The following is a 16,821-nucleotide window of genomic DNA, read 5'->3' on the forward strand; positions in this document are numbered from 1 at the left end:
CCGGTGGGCCGTGCAGGCCAGGTGTCCTCCTGGCGGCCTGCCACCTGCCCCACCCTGTGATGCACCCGCAGGCCCCATGCCCAGCACAGGGGGCAGGAGGCGCTCAGGCGGCTGGGAACAACCGCCCCCACCCCCCCCTCGGCCGCACGCAGGCCGCCTGGGACGGAGCCCACAGGGACCACCCCGCGCAGCGCCTCCCCTTAGACAAGGCGGACGTCATGGTGAGGCAGGCAGTCTACAGTTTATTGGTTCTATGACTACAGCAGAGGCATCTCAAAATGTGTACAAAAGGGTCTCTGGTTCTCCACTTGCAGGAATAATTTAACATCTTCTCTTCACTCCCAGACCCGTAGGTGCCGTTGCCTGTGGGCGGCTGTGGGCCCTGGCTGCACGCCCACAGACAAGGGGGCCTGGCGGGCCCACGCAGCCATCGCACGGCTGCATGCGGGCTTCTGAACTATAGCTTCAGGCTCCTTTTAAAGTAAAACACCCCACACCCCACGCTGAGGAGGCTGAGATGGGAGGGTTTGGGGAGAGCTGCTCCCCATGGTTGCTCCTGGGACCCCAGGCGCGAGGAAGGCACCTGCTTCCTGGCCTGGCCGCCGGGCCATTTCATGTCACCTTTCACCCAATTCTTATTTTGTGACAAGTCAACATTTTGGTCTCAGAATGATAATGTCGGTGCTACCAACTCAAGAAGAAAATCTCAAACACAGGAAAACACAAAGCAAAACAAAGCAAAACGAAACAAAACGAAACAAAACAAAACGAAACAAAACGAAACAAAAGAACAGCCTCCCAGCTCCATCCCGGTGGCTGTTTCCCAGTGGACACTCCGGTTTTGTGATACGACTGCGTCCGAGCCGGACGCGGGACAGCCTGGTACCCGAAGCGACTGGGGCTGGGACAGCCCTTCGCCCGAGTGCCGTCCAGCGAGGTCAGGCCCCTGCTCAGCCCCACGGGGCGGGGGGACTGGCCGGGCAGGGGCAGGCTTCCTGCACCAGGGAAGCTGGGGCTGGGGGAGGCCAGTGAGGCCGAACTGAGCATTCTCCTCATATCCAACAGTTTGGCCTGGGGCTTGCAACCCTCCTTCCCCTGGGGCTTATTTCTTTTTTAAGATATGTTTTTATTGCCGAAACCGGTTTGGCTCAGTGGATAGAGCGTCGGCCTGCGGACTGAGGGGTCCCTGGTTCAATTCCGGTCAAGGGCATGTACCTGGGTTGCGGGCACATCCCCAGTAGGAGGTGTGCAGGAGGCAGCTGATCGATGTTTCTCTCTCATCGATGTTTCTAACTCTCTATCTCTCTCCCTTCCTCTCTGTAAAAAATCAATAAAACATATATTTAAAAAAAATAAAATAAAAATAAAATATGTTTTTATTGATGTCAGAGAGGAAGGGAGAGAGAGAGACATCAATGATGAGAGAGAATCATGGACCGGCTGCCTCCTGCACGCCCCACATTGGGGATCGAGCCTGCCACCGGGTATGTGCCCTGACCGGGAATCAAACTGTGACCTCCTGGTTCATAGGTCGATGCTCAACCCCTGACCCACACGGGCCGGACCACCTGACGTTCATTTTAAACCCAGGGAGCGAGTAGGAAACCCGAGACACACACCCACGCCGCCCAACAGCAGGACAAGCACAGAAGGACCAGGCGGAGGGCAGGCAGGGGCCGGCTTCCTGTCCGAGGGAGCCCTGCAGCGTAGGCCCGAGCATGGCCACCGGCCCCACATCATTGAATCGCCCGCTGCCAACCTGGGGAACCTTATTTAAATACAGTGTTTCAGAGAAACAGCGTTCCAGTGAAAACCCCAACAGGGAGGGTGGAGAGGGGCAGTGCATTGGCTAGAAGAGGCAGTGAGGAGCGGGGAAGCGTTTTAGCAAAGGGCTACGTACAATTCCGGGTCAGCCCTGCCCGAGGCCGCTGGGAAAAGCAGCTCCTGCCGAGCGCCTGACCGTGGGCCGGGTGGGCAGCGCACAGGGCCCACGGAGGCTCTCGCGTGGACGTCGGCCACGGGGGCAGGTGTGCCCGGCCACGTGGTGCCGGTTGTGCTCACTGCCAGTTTCAAAATGCCAGGCTGTGCTGAGCACAGAGTCCCTGGCGCTGGATGCCACCTCTGTGGGCTCCATCCTTTTTTTTTTTTTTTTTTTTGGTTAATCCTTACCCGAGGGCATTATTTCTGTGGATTTTTTTGAACTGAAAGCGGGGTGGGGGGAGAGAGAAACATCAACGTGCCAACGGTTGCATGATCGGTTACCCCATCAGATCAAATTCATAGCCAACTTAGAAAAACAGCAACAGCCACCCCTATCCTGGAAACGAGAGCCCTGGTCTGGTCGGTCCGGTCCACATTGCAGCGTCGGGCAGCCTGGCGCTGCGGTCCTGGCCCGCGGGCTGCGCTTAGCTCATGTGGTAGCGGTGCTCGCCCCGCGTGATGTGGGAGGAGAACTCGTACCTGTCCTGGCTGTGGTAGCCGCACATGTTGCACTCGAAGGGGTCGCGGAAGCCGTGGCAGCCCATGTGGATGGTGTACATGACGTGGTCGAGGAAGAGCACGCGGCAGTGTTCGCACTTGTAGGCCTTGAGGGGCTCCCCGCCCGCGCCCACCACGCGGAGGGCGTCCTGCGCGCCCTCGGAGGCGGCCCGCAGCACCTCGTAGGCCGGCAGCTCCTCCTTGATGGCCAGCCCGTTGCGGGCGTGCGCGCCGTGGTTGGTCAGGTAGAGGAGGCCGGCCCGGTGCTCCTCGTTGCTCTCCGTGTCGGTGGAGTCGTGGCCGCTGTGGCTGGGCGAGGCCTCCCGCTCGGAGGACAGGTTCTTGGCCTTGCACAGCAGCAGCAGGTTCTCCACGGCGCTGTCCTGGGCCGACAGGCCGGCCCGCGCGGCCTCCCCGGGCGGCTTGTGCAGCGGGTACAGGGGGCTGAGGACCGCGCCCCCCTCGGCGCCGCCCGGGGGCGTCTGCACCAGCGGGCGCAGGGCCTCGGCGCCCAGGTAGCTGATGGCGTTGTTGATGGCCTGGTCCATCACGTGCGTCTGCATCAGCTCGTTCTCCTTCTCGTAGCCGCTGCCGCCGTCGTAGGGCGCGTCCGGCAGGCACTTGTCCCCTGTGGGAGGCAGGCGATCAGCGAGGCCGGGACCGGGGGCGACACAGCCCGAACCCCCAGCCCGCGGAGGGCGAGGCAGCTCCGCCTCCGGGCAGCCTGGCAGCCCGCCTGGGGGGGCACTTAGGGGGATCCGGTGGACAGATGAGTAAACGGGTCGGGAAACAAAACGGTGCCCGTCCACCTACAGCACAGATTCGAACGGACTGGACCAGGGCCGTGTCTCCTCTAGACAGAACTTTGTATTAATTACACACGGTCACCTGTGAGCTCAGCGCTGGAACGGGTATGTTCAACGTGTCACACACTCATTCCATTAACTGTGTGATGATGTGGTTGTTCACAACAGCGTGCAACGCACGAACTCAGGCTAATATGACATAATGTGTTTACATGCGGAGCTTGGCTCTTCGGGGAGGAAGCCTACCAGCGGGAGGACCGCACGCCTGTGCGATGGAATTCCTACCCACGCGAGGGGCTCCCGCAGACCCACCCGCCCCGCGCCCCGCGCCCCACGGGGGATCCCGCTGCCTCGCCCCCGGCCGCCGCCCCAGGACCCGCCACCGCAGAGACCAGAGAGCACCGGGTGGGGGAGGCGCGCTCACCTGCTCCGGCAAAACGTGACCGGGCAGGAGACGCCCCGGGAGCTACTGCCCGGGACCCGCCATGAGCACGCGCCGCCCACGGACCCACACGCCTGAGCTCCGTCTGCAGGAAGCTGATTCCCGCAGAGCTGACATCTGTGCAGCTTTGGAGCGAACGTTTTCATCAAGAGCGAAAACGGACTTCCTCGAAGGACTCCTTCTGGGAACACGGGTTGTAAGCTCCGCGCGGAGCCAAGGACGCGGGCGGGTCACGTCACAGTCACCGTCAGGCCCCGGGGCTGCTCTGCTCCCAGGCGGGGAGGTCATATGAAGCGCGAGGCCGCATGTGTGGGACCATTTACATCCCGCCCCCCCGCCCCCCACACCTCTTTCCTTCCTTCCACACATCTTCCCTGAACATCTACGGACCCGACAGCGGGACAGAGAGGAGAGCCAGGAAGAATGGTCCCCGTCCTCGCAGCACAGAGGGCGGGGGGGGGGGGGCGGGGACCCCGAAGCTTGATTACACGGTGCATCCCGAGTCCTCTGGACGGTGTCACCCAGGCTCCCGGTGAGCGGGTCGGGGAGTGTGGTCAGCCGGCGAGCGGCTCTGGGTCCCGCAGCGAGAGGAACCCGGTCAGAAGGAGCCTGGAGCTTGGGGGCGGGTGAAGGTCCTGGGGCCCGAGCCCTGGGCACAGAGTGGGGGGCAGTGCAGGCTCGGGGGGCAGGGCTAGACCCCGCAGAGGCTTGGGCCAAAGGACGACTGAAGCCACTGAGGGCTGAAGGGAGAAAGCCCGGCTCAGGTCCCCAGGGAAGAGCAGGGGGGAGGGACGGAGGAGGGAGCTCACGCCGGCTCGCCCAGGAGTCCCAGGCAACAGCTGAGGGGGGCGGGAGGAGGGGCAGGAGGATCCCACACCTCCACGCTGACGCCGACATCCGGGCCTCCTGCCAGACCTGGGCCATGGAAGGACCAACTACCCCACACACCACCCCACAGTTCGCGGACTTGCTAATAATTCTTATTATTTGTTCTTTTTAAAACCCTTGCCCGAGCATGTTTTTCCATTGATTTTTAGAGAGAGTGGGAGGGGGGAGACCGAGAGGGAAACATCGATGTGAGAGGGACACGTGGACTGGTTGCTTCCTGCACACACCCTGACCGGCACCCGGGCCGGGGAGGAACCTGCAACCGAGGTACGTGCCCTTGACTGGAATCGAACCCGGGACCCTTCGTCCGCAGGCCGGCGCTCTAACCACTGAGCCAGGGTACTAATAATTCTTTAAAAAGCTCTGTGACCATCGGTAATGGCCCAGGAGTTGGTCTCACCCCTGCAAGTGTCCTACGGTCTGGTTTCTCGCCTGTAACGGACATTCATCACATGACGGCTTGGCTCCGTTCACTTTAACACACGGGGGAGGGGGTGGGGGTCAGGGAGGCACAGGGGGGTGGGGGTCAGGGAGGCACAGGGGGGTGGGGGTCAGGGAGGCACAGGCCCTGACAACGTGCCGGGCGGTCCTGAGACCTGGTGGGCGGCCAGCCGCCCCCTTGGCCAGCAGGGCTGCCCGTGCCAGGGGGTGAGGGCACCAAGGCGGCCCGCGGAGGGGGCGGACGGCAGGACGGAAACCACGACTGCCCCGTGTGGGGTTGAGGTGCTAAGTCCTTACCCTCACCCGGACAGGATGTGGCCGCTCGGGCGCACGCCCAGCCTTCCCTCGCCAGATCTGGTGGGGAGGGGGGGCGGGCATGGCCCTGCGGACAATTCTCATAAACGTAAAAGTGCCTGTGGCCCCCCAAGCCACCCTGCTCCCCCCAAGGTCACGGCCCTCCGGTTCCCCGGGGCACCAGCGAAGCCAGATGTTTTAAAGCTTGGTGTCGACAACAGACGGATGTGGGGGACACACACACACACACACACACGTTTCGGAAGATGGTGGCGAGTGACACAGCCTCAGGACTCCTGCTCCCTGACATCCCACAAAGGAGAAAATGAACCCCCCAATCCCGGGGCGACCGGGGAAGAGAGGCAGGTCCTGAGGAGACGTGTGTGGGCAAGTCCAGGACCAAGGAGGGAGCACCTGGCCTGGGTGCTCACCTCACCTCCCAATCCTCCCGTGGGAACAGCCCAGCCCCCGCACCGCCAACCCTACATCAGCTCAGCATCCGGGCGGCAGGTGCTTCTCGCCACGCCCAGCAAACACCGCGGCCACCTCTGAGGTCCCCGGGGACAGGTGCCCGGGACCGCGGAGCCCGAGGGGTCCTCGCGGTGAAGCCGCCCCCTGTGCGGAGGGCCCACGCCCGGGGGTGGGAAGCCCGCCCCACCAGGGTCCGTGCCGAGGAGTGGAGGGCATTTAACCCCATCTCAGCACGAGGGGGAGCGAGCCGAGAGAGGCCTTTCAGCCCGGCCAGTGTAGCTCAGTGGTTGCGCATCGACCCAGGAGCCAAGAGGCCGTCGGTTCGATTCCCGGTCAGGGCACAGGCCCGGGTTGCGGGCTCCCTCCCTTGTGGGGGGTGTGCAGGAGGCAGCCGATCGATGCTGTTTCTCTCTCATCCATCCCTCTCCCTTCCTCTCTCTCTAAAAAGAAAATCAATAGATATTTACATAAAAGAGACAGCCTTTAACAACTACGCTCCGCCTCACCCGACTCCCACCCCCTCGGCGTTCTTTCAAGATTCAGAGGCGCCCATAGGCAGCTCTCACAGGAAACGCCCCAGATACAGTGGGAAGGATGTTGGGCCATCAGTCGAAGGCACCAGCCCGAGAAGAACGAGGAGATGAAAAGCCACGTGCTCTTGCTGCGAGAGCACCTTCGGGCGGTTCAAAGGGAGAGAGGAAGCCGCACAGCCGCCGAGCGAGCTGCCCCGGAGAGGCGCGTACTTCACAGAAGAGAGGAAGCGGCTGTCGGGGCTTCGTGCCTCGGACCCCAGAGAAGGTCCCGGAAGGCTGATTGTCTCAACAACAGGATGCCCTGCAGGAGCTGCGGTCTCCGCCCGAGCCCATCCTAACAGCGTGGCCTCCGAGTCAGCACGTGGGCCCAGGCAGCAGGGAACAGAACAGACGAGGCCGTGCAGGCACGGACAGAGGCAAGCACAGCCCGGGGGCGCACGCAGAGAAGAGAGAGGGTGACGTCCTAACAGACATGCAGGACAGGCGACCCGACAGGAGAGCTGGTGGCCCCCTGGGAGACCGCGGGAGAGGGGACAGAGATGCCCTCCGAGAAGAGAACTTTCCAGAAATAAAGGGGACACGGGAGTCCCCAGGGTCACACGCTGGGAAACTCAAACCCGAGCTCGAAGCTCCAGGTCCCGTCCCGGGGGGGACACGCAACGCCAAGGTTGAGGAAAGCGCTCTCGCGGGATTTCGGGAGAAGACGAGGTCGCGCCATCATCATCTTGGCTCTGAGAGGCTCTCGGGGACACAGAGGGTCCCCACGCCACCCACGAGGCCCAGGGCTCTGCAGGTAGGAAGGCAGCGGGCGGCCGCCGCCAACACCGACGGCGGTGGACGCACAACGCCTCGCGGCTTTTCCTGCAAAACGTTGCGTGACTGTGAGGTCCAAGCCATGAAGCGATGACTGACCCGACAGAAACACGGCCCCCTGAAGCTCACACAACAGCAAATGTAACTGTGAAAAAACTAAAAAACAAAACAGCTGCAGGACAACCAGGCCTGCGCCTCCACTCTCTGTAAATACGGAGTGAATAATAAACGGCTAAACGGTGAGGATTCTGGTCCCAGGAGGGTGTGACATTCGGGAGCCAGACAAGGGGAACGTGGACACACAGCTGGGCCCTGGAGGTGGGCGATGCCCCTACACTTACTTCAAAGCGAGGAGTCAGGAGATACGGCCAAAGGGATGCCAATGAGTTAAAAATAATGTGAATGTTTTAATGTTTTTCACGCATATCTGTTTAATCTTAGAGAAAGCCTTTAAAATATCTTTTTGTCCCTGGCTGGTGTGGTTCAGTTGGTTGAGCATTGACCTATGAACCAGGAGGTCAGGGTTCGATTCCCCGTCAGGGCACAGGCCCAGGTTGTGGGCTCGATCCCCAGGAGGGGGCCTGCAGGAGGCAGCCGATCCATGATTCTCTCTCAGCATTGATGTTTCTCTCTCCCTCTCCCTTCCTCTCTGAAGCCAATAAAAATATTAAAAAATACCTTTTGTGGGGAAATATTTATTTGAGGACGAGCCAGTGGGTTCCTGTTTGCCTCTCACACTTCCGACACGAGTCAGTGGGGCTTTCGGAAGCAGCGTCTGCCACAGGCCGGCCAGCACCCTCACTGTTTACCTGACGCTCTGGACGCCCCTGTGCATCGCCCGCTGCTCACGGACTCGGGCGTAGGAGTGAGAGGTTGTTTGGGACGAATCTCAGCTGCTCTGAACACTGTGGTTTCTGGATACTGGGTTTCGTGGGGATTTTAAAATATTCATCTTTGCATTGAAATCCTTTCTATTAGCCACATGTCATCTAAGTAATGCAATAGGGTGTGTGTTTTTTTAATTAAAAAGGAAAAGGAAACTTCTTAGAAGACGTTTACTGAGATGATTATAAGGGGCAGCAGGGTTACTGCTCATTGTTAGTTTCTTATTCTTCTTCTCACCACAACCACCAAACAGACTAAAGGCGGCGGTCGGCACTGCTATGGAACGCGGCCCCTTTCTGGCCGGGCACGCTAGTCCCGCGGACTGTGTCTGAGGCTCTCAGAGGATGACTTCTGTGATGGCAAGGAATGCGCCACCAGAACCAATACTTACTTACACTCATGTCCAAGTTTAATTTTAATCACAGGCCACAAATTAGGTTCTAAGGCGCGTCCAGTGTGAAGAGCACTGCCGCCCCCTCGGGCCTGTGGGTCCTCAGAACAGCCCTGGGCAGGAGGCGTCAGGCCCCTCACAGATGGGGCCGCTGAGCCCGGTGGTGAGCTCCCGGGCACCAGCCGGCCTCTCGGATGCAAACCTGGAGGCTCTCCACGGCTCCGCCCCCTTACCGGCCAGCGTGTGACAACAGCTCCTCCCTCGCCTCTGAGTTTACATCCAGGATAAGCCCGTCCAGCGCTAAAGGGACCTGGAGACCCACCTCCCGTTTGACTGCAGAGGAGAAGGTGCGCTCAGGTGGGAGGGGAACTGAGCTCCCACCACTGAGGGCCGTTGTTTTAGAAAAGCCTGGCATCGCCAGCCTCCGGGGAAACACTGGCAGGCACAGGGCACACGGCAGGCACATGGCACACGGCAGGCACACGGCACACGGCAGGCACACGGCACACGGCAGGCACACGGCAGGCACATGGCACACGGCAGGCACACGGCAGGCACACGGGCAGGCACAGGGCAGGCACACGGGCAGGCACACGGCAGGCACACGGGCAGGCACACGGCAGGCACAGGGCAGGCACACGGGCAGGCACACGGCAGGCACACGGCAGGCACACAGCAGGCACACGGCAGGCACACGGCACACGGCAGGCACAGGGCACACGGCAGGCACAGGGCACACGGCAGGCACACGGCAGGCACACGGGCAGGCACACGGCTAGGCACATGCAGGCACACGGCTAGGCACACACAGGCACACGGCTAGGCACATGCAGGCACACACAGGCACACGGCTAGGCACACGCAGGCACACACAGGCACATGGCTGCGGCCGCCTTCTGATGGTTGTTTTGCGCACACTGAGGCCTGCACAGCCTCATGGCCCAGGAGCCGGCTTCTTTTTTTTTAAACGTGGGAGCTCCGACGCCTCAAGACAGCACCTACCCTGGGGTCTCCCCGCGGCAGCGGCAGGGGTCCCACAGAGGCTCACGGGGCGGAGCCTCCAAAAGCTCAAACCAGCCCACCTTCCCCACAGAGGCCTTGGCAGGGCGAGGAGGAAGCCGCCCAGCACCCCTTCCCAGAGGCAGTGACCCCAACGAGCCTCTGGCCTCTCGCTGCGTCCGCCCTGCTGCCTCTCCCTGGTCCCCGACAGCCACTGTCCTACCGCCAGGGGTGGGCCCCGCACCCCCTCAGCCCTGGGGTGGGCCCCGCACCCCCTCAGCCCAGGGGTGGGCCCCGCACCCCCTCAGCCCAGGGGTGGGCCCCGCACCCCCTCAGCCCAGGGGTGAGCCCTGCACCCCCTCAGCCCAGGGGTGAGCCCCGCAACCCCCCTCCCCCCAGCCCAGGGGACTTGACGCCCATGGCCAGCAGCCTCCTGTGGCCCACGACTCCGCCCCACGCTGCTCAGGAAGCGCAGGGCTCCTGGGCACAGCCTGCAGCTCACACGTGTGGGCGGCTCCCCAGCGTCCCAGCCGGTGGTTTGCAAAAGTGTCTTTAACTTCCTTCCGCCACCTTCTCAACCCGCAGCCACCGACAGTCCTCCCTTTAGAGCTCTGTGCTCCTCCCTGAGGGCCCCGCCCTGTCCTCTGTCTATTTTATCCCAGTGGTAACAGTTGACCTAATATTGACAGTTGCTAAATGTTCTCACAACCTTGGCCTTACTTTACAAAACCCCGTGAGACACAGAGACTAAACCAAGGCCACCGTGTTAGCACGTGGCCGTGACCGACACCCAGGTGGCTCCAGCCGTGCCTCTGCCCTCTGGTCTGCCCTCCTGTGCGGCCTGGTGATGCTCGGTGCGTCTGCCCATCACCCACAGCGGGCGGCACCCTCCTGCGGGCGGGGCCCCGCGCGCCCTCACGGCCCGGCACAGGTGGAGGTGCCCCTGGGAGCGCACGCCCGGCCGGGCCCCTCTCCAGGGCTCTCCTCCCGGCAGGCGCTGCCCGAGTCTGCTCAGGACCCTGCGAGGGCGGGGGCAGGGCGCTCCGTGTGACAACGGCCGCGCCCGCTCAGACTGGGGTGCCGGCTGTGCCGTGAGCCAGGCCGAGCCAGGCCGCGCTTGGACCCTGGGCCCACGGACCCGCCACCCCCAGTGTCCACGCTCGGACCCTGGGCCCACGAACCCGCCACCCCCAGTGTCCACGCTCGGACCCGGGGCCCACGGACCCGCCACCCCCAGTGTCCACGCTCGGACCCGGGGCCCACGGACCCGCCACCCCCAGTGTCCACACTCGGACCCTGGGCCCACGGACCCGCCACCCCCAGTGTCCACGCTCCGACCCTGGGCCCACGGACCCGCCACCCCCAGTGTCCATGCTCGGACCCTGGGCCCACGGACCCGCCACCCCCAGTGTCCACGCTCCGACCCGGGGCCCACGGACCCGCCACCCCCAGTGTCCACACTCGGACCCTGGGCCCACGGACCCGCCACCCCCAGTGTCCACGCTCCGACCCGGGGCCCACGGACCCGCCACCCCCAGTGTCCACACTCGGACCCTGGGCCCACGGACCCGCCACCCCCAGTGTCCACGCTCCGACCCTGGGCCCACGGACCCGCCACCCCCAGTGTCCACACTCGGACCCTGGGCCCACGGACCCGCCACCCCCAGTGTCCATGCTCGGACCCTGGGCCCACGGACCCGCCACCCCCAGTGTCCACGCTCCGACCCGGGGCCCACGGACCCGCCACCCCCAGTGTCCACACTCGGACCCTGGGCCCACGGACCCGCCACCCCCAGTGTCCACGCTCGGACCCGGGGCCCACGGACCCGCCACCCCCAGTGTCCACACTCGGACCCTGGGCCCACGGACCCGCCACCCCCAGTGTCCACACTCGGACCCGGGGCCCACGGACCCGCCACCCCCAGTGCCCACCGAGTGACCACAGGCAGGTCCCAGCCAGTGCCTGGCCCTCCTGACACCGTCTGGCTGAGCCCCCGGGGGAACGTCTGTCCTGTGTGAGCCCCTTGGGGAAAGCCCAGGCGTGAAGGAAGGCCCCCCCTCTTCTGCTTTCTCCCAGGAGCCAGCGCTGCTTGCTCCGACCCTCCGCTAGGCGCCGGAGGCTCACACCCACACCGTTGTGTTTAAGAGACAGCAAACGTGGAACTCTTACCAACGAATTTCTGAGGCAGAGAGCTCTTACGTTTGGCGACGTTACTTGCGAGTCTGTCCAGCACGAGGGCTCGCTCGGCGCCCGCCTTGCACAGGTCCTCGGCCGCCTCGCCGTGGTTCGCCTCCTCTTTAATAACTAGAACCAAAGACACGGAGGGCGCTCAGGAACGCTGACGGGACCGCACGGTCGCCCAGCGTCCATCTGACACGCGTTAGAGGCCTACAAAGCCAGGCCCTCGCCCGGCCGGCCTGGCTCAGGGGCTGAGCGTCCACCTATGATCCAGGAGGTCAGGGTTTGATTCCCGGTCGGGGCACAGGCCCGGGTCATGGGCTTGATCCCCAGTGTGGGGCGTGCAGGAGGCAGCCGACCCATGATTCTCTCTCATCATTGGTGTTTCTATCTCCCTCTCCCTTCCTCTCTGAAATCAATAAAAATATTTTTTTAAAAAGTAGCCAGGCCTTCAGCAGTGACCGGCCAGGGACAGAGCTGCCCAGAGCCACCCACTCCAGGCCCCCCTGGTCTGCACGTCCGCCCCCAACACCCAAGGGCCGGGCCTCACCACTGTCCCCAAGAGTGGACGGTGATGACTGTGTCCCCCTGACCCGTCCCCTTAGCGTTTCGAATACTCCCCGACCCCCACCCCGGCCAAGCCTGAGGGGCCTCTGAGAACCGAGGGAAGCCAGAGCCAGCAAGCCCGGCCCGCCCCCTCCCCAAGCCCGCGGACGGACGATGGACGGACGGACTGACGGAGGGGCAGAGATGACGCTCAGGACGCCGCGGCAGGCCCTGGCAGCACGGGGAGAGCGGGCTCCGCTTGGACCCTGAGCCGCAGGAAAACCCAGGGCCACGGAGACTGCGAGGGTCAGAGCCAGAGGGAGCCGCGGGCGGGGAGCCTGTGGCCTCGGTTCTCCTCATGCCTGCGTCTCTCTTCCCCGCGGAGGACACAGCGCTGCCTCCTGCAGGGTCTCGTCTGGAAGTGGAACCCTTCCATCTCCCCACGATTTACCCACAGACACGGGGCTGAGGACGCGTGGACCCCCCTCCATGCTCAGTGCCTCCGTCCGGCCTCCGAGCCCATCTGACCCCCCGGGGACCCCCCTCCGATGCTCAGTGCCCTGTCCGGCCCCCAAACCCATCTGACCCCCGGGGACCCCCCTCCGATGCTCAGTGCCTCCGTCCGGCCCCCAAGCCCATCTGACCCCCGTGGGCCCCCCTCCCTGCTCAGTGCCCCTGTCCGGCCTCCAAGCCCATCTGACCCCCGGATGCATGGGAAGCGGATCCTGCAGCCTCTCCCCCCGGCCGTCTGTCCCTCGAGGAGCCCCGAGTTGCAGCTGCAGTTTAACAGGCACCAGACAGCGCTCTGCTTGCAAAGCCGCCAACTCCCCACCGACTTTCCCAGGGTCCTTCCTGCTACACGGCCCCCAGGTGCCAGCAAGATGCCCAAGCTCCTGTGGTGCTGGCCACGCCCGGGTCTGAGGGACACCCCCCCATCTCTCTGGCCTCCGCGTGGCTCTTCCTCATGCCCTCGCACTGCCCGATACGGTTGTTTCTCATCGTTCTGTCTTCGCTGGGCGCTCTGAGAGCCACGGTGAGAAAATCTCTCTCTGCTTGGTCCACGGCACCGTGTACGTCACACTGGACACGAGGAACGTGTGTTTATTACACGGCCAACCCGATGCCCAAACCCCTCCCTTCGCCGGTCGCACTCCCCCCGACGGACTTCCGTAGGCTCCGTCCCCTCCCTCTCCGAGGGCCTGGTTTCCCCTCTGCCAGGAGGCTGGGTCCTGAGGGAACCTCAGGGCCATCTCAGTGAGGGACACGCCAGCCCCAGCTCCCAGCTCCTGGCCACTCTGCCCCCCCCCCCCCCCCGTTCCCTCAAAGGGCCCCTGTACGACAGTGACCAGGGTGCTCTTGACTCAGAGCTGCTGTGGTCACCAACACTCCTCTCACACCCTGTATGCCCCCTTGTCTGCACCTCATCCCAAGGCCCGGCCCGGCTGAGGGGACGGAGGGGAGAGCCTGTGCGGGCGCCCCCTGGGCGGGTGGGGGCGTGGGAAGGACAGGGGACCGGAGGCAGGGAGGGCACAGCCACGCCCAGCAGCCAGGAGCCCCGCCCCCCACCTGCCCCCATCCCAGCCGCCGTCTCCGGGGACTCATCCATGTGCCTCTGTGGGTCCCCAGGGCCTTCGCCAGCACGAGCCCACCTGGAGCCTCTCGCCTCGAGGACATCCCGGGAGGGACTCCAGGCTCCCGGAGCGCCAAGCGGCCATGGCAGGATGCAGTGACTCTGACCATCGAGCACACGGACGGTCGACGTCTCCGCCGACTGCCATGGAGGGCAGAAGAGAACGGAGTGTCGGGGGGCAGCACCTGGGTGCCCTAACCCCGTGTCCCGGTACATGTGTGACCGTGTGGACGCTCCACGCTCTCACGCCGGCTCCTCCTCTCGGTTCTTCCTGTGCCGTCGGCCCGGCAGGAAGTGTCACTCCCGTATTTTTTTTCTTTTGGTTAACCCTCCCCCGGGGATGTTTTCCATTCATGTTTAGAAAGAGTGGACGGAGCGGGAGAGGCCGAGAGAAACACGGATGTGAGAGAGACTCAGGGGTTGGCTGCCTCCCGCACACGCCCAGACCAGGGCAGGGGATGGAACCTGCAAACACGGTGCGTGCCCTTGACCGGAACCGAACCTGCGACCCTTCAGGTCTGAGGGCCGGCGCTCTGCCCACTGAGCCACACCGCCCGGGGCGTGGCCGTTTTCACTTCACAGGTGAGCGTCGCCAGAGCTGTGCCGCGCGCTGCCGACCGCGGGGCCACGTCCAGCCGTGCTCTCGCGCCCACGGCCGGGACAGCCTGGGAGCTGAGTGGACACACCTCACGCAGGCCGTCTCTCCAGCGTGTTCACGTCCTGGCTTGGCGACTCGGCACAAAGAAGCAACCAGTACTCCCGGCTAAAAACCATTTCCCAGCCCTGGCGGGTGTCGCCCAGCGGTCAGAGCGCCGGCCACAGACTGAAGGGTCACAGGCCCGATTCCCGGTCAAGGGCGTGTACCTCGGTTGCAGGTTCAATCCCAGGCCCCGGTTGGGGCGCGAGTGGGAGGCAGCCCATCGATGTGTTTCTTTCACGTCGATGTTTCTCTCTCTTTCCTCTCCCCCGCTCCACTCTTTAAAAACCAATGGAAAAAATATCCTTACTCCTTGGGTGAGGATCAAAAACAAAAGTTACCAAAAATTAAAAAAACACACACAAAAAAACAAACCCCAAAATGTCAACGGTCACTAGTATCTTAGAAACTTCCCCAGATTTCAGGGGGCGGGGTTCGCGGTCGCGCCCCTCTGGGGACGAGGCTCCTGGGCGGGCGGCTCCCTCCCGGCGGGCAGGCGGGCGGGCGGGCGCTTACCTGGGTAGAGCGTGCTGGGAAGGCCCATGGTTTGCAAGTAGTTGTGGCAGCGCTCTTTATGTTCCTCTAAGGAGCTTCGCTGCTTATAGCTCCGGCCACAATATCCACATTTGTGAGGTTTACCAACTGCAGAGACAGAACCGAGTTCGAGACCCCGATTAAACGCCGGCCTCGGGGTGGGGGGGGGGGGGGCATGCAACACAGTCGTCAGCCAGGCGGCAGCGGGCCCTCCCTCAGAGCTCAGAGCGCCGGGACCGGCCAGAACTGCCAGCCGCCACCAGGCCAACGCCAGGGTCTCCTCGATGCTCTCAGGACCCCTGCGAGTCCCGCTCCCCCTGCGCTCGCCCCGCTCCTGACCACGTCTCTCCTGCGGAAATCGCTGTCCTCCACCGGGAGGGAACGCGCCCCCGCGGTGTGACAGGGGTGGGGTCCCCAGGCAGAGGTGGGAGGGAGGCGCGTGCTGGCCAGTCATATAAGATTCTTGCCCTCGCCGGTGTGGCTCAGTGGATAGAGCGTCGGCCTGTGAACTGAAGGGTCCCAGGTTCGATTCTGGTCAAGGGCACAGGCCCAGGTTGTGGGCTCGATCCCCAGTTGGGGGGCTTGCAGGAGGCAGCCGATCCATGATGCTCTCTCATCATGGATGTTTCTATCTCTCTCTCCCTCTTCCTTCCTCTCTGAAATCAATAAAAATATATTTTTAAAAAAAGAGATTCTTTTCCTCGGTCGGACTCCTGTCCCCGGGGCCAGACCTAAGGCACCCCGAGGAAACTCCACCGAGCAGAAGCGGGGTGACGGAGGCCTCAGGAAACCACGGCGATGAGTATCTTCAACGCCGTGAGCATGTATTTTCCAAACGGCATTGTCTTGTCTCACTTCAAGTTCTGTGTTTCTCCTGAAGGCCCGCAGGAGGGCGAGGTTTCCGGATCCGTCCCATCCAGCTGGACGCTCTGCGAAGGGGCCCTGCTCTACTGCGCGTCCAACGGGGCGGCCACCAGCCACCTGCGGCTGCTGAGCACTGGCCGGTGGGCAGTGTCCGGAGGACGGGAGCTCTCGCCCTGCTTAGCTGTCACGGATGACGAGGTAAATGCAAATGCCACGCAGGGCGGGCGGCGGCTCCAGGCGGTGAGTCCTTTATGGGGCAGGGCTGTGGGAAGGGGATTAGGATTCCCCCGGGCCTGAGTTCCAGACTTTCCTACCAGACCTTTACGGGGTGAGACAGACAAAGGTCTTCAATGACTTCGATAAAGAACATGTGCTGCCACCCTGGCCGGTGTGGCTCAGTGGATAGAGCGTTGGCCTGCAGACCGAAGGGTGCCGGGTTCGAGTCTGGTCAAGGGCACGTACCTCAGTTGCAGGCTCCTCCCCGGCCCAGGCCCTGTCCAGGGCGCGTGCAGGAGGCAACCCATCGGTGTGTTTCTCTCACATCGATGTTTCTCTCTCTCCCTCTCTCTAAAATCAATGGGAAAATATCCTGGGGTGAGGGTTAACCAAAGAAGAAGAATGTGCACTTTGATTCTCAGACCAGCGTTGTCTCCTTCCTCCTCCTCACGTTGGATTCACTCACTTGAAAGTCTCACATAAAAATCAAAACCATCCGAGTAGGCATGTTGGGTGAAATGGGCAACCGAAGCTTGTATTGTCCGCAGGTGGACAGAAGCGACGGTTCCGGAGACCGAGACAAACCCCACAGCGTTCCGGAACGTTCAGTAGGAGAAAGGACCGTCACCTGCAGAAGGCACCGTATCCCTAACACCAAGGGAATCCCGCTGAGATACAGGACGCTGCCTGAGCTGCGTGTTCCTTTGGGACAAG

General features: G+C 63.1%; 1 protein-coding gene across 6 annotated transcripts in view; it reads right to left on the reverse strand.

Moving 5' to 3' along the window:
- Positions 1-222: 222 nt before the first annotated feature.
- The window catches only part of IKZF1 (IKAROS family zinc finger 1), a 79,189-nt gene continuing 62,590 nt past the window's right edge, over positions 223-16,821 (reverse strand). For 4 of the 6 annotated variants that reach the window (XM_070424850.1, XM_070424846.1, XM_070424847.1 and 1 more), the window contains 3 exons: positions 15,010-15,135; positions 11,612-11,746; positions 223-3,106 (listed from right to left, as the gene is read on the reverse strand). In XM_070424850.1, the coding sequence (XP_070280951.1) occupies positions 2,406-3,106; positions 11,612-11,746; positions 15,010-15,135 (962 nt within the window). In that variant the 3' untranslated portion in view covers positions 223-2,405. The remainder of the gene's footprint in view (positions 3,107-11,611; positions 11,747-15,009; positions 15,136-16,821) is intronic. The other 2 variants (XM_070424851.1, XM_070424849.1) reach the window with 1 other exon arrangement.

Source organism: Myotis yumanensis, unplaced genomic scaffold (genome assembly GCF_028538775.1).
Source record: "Myotis yumanensis isolate MYYU_CA2020_CCGP unplaced genomic scaffold, mMyoYum1.0.hap1 SCAF_9, whole genome shotgun sequence".
Classification (NCBI taxonomy): Eukaryota; Metazoa; Chordata; class Mammalia; order Chiroptera; family Vespertilionidae; genus Myotis; species Myotis yumanensis.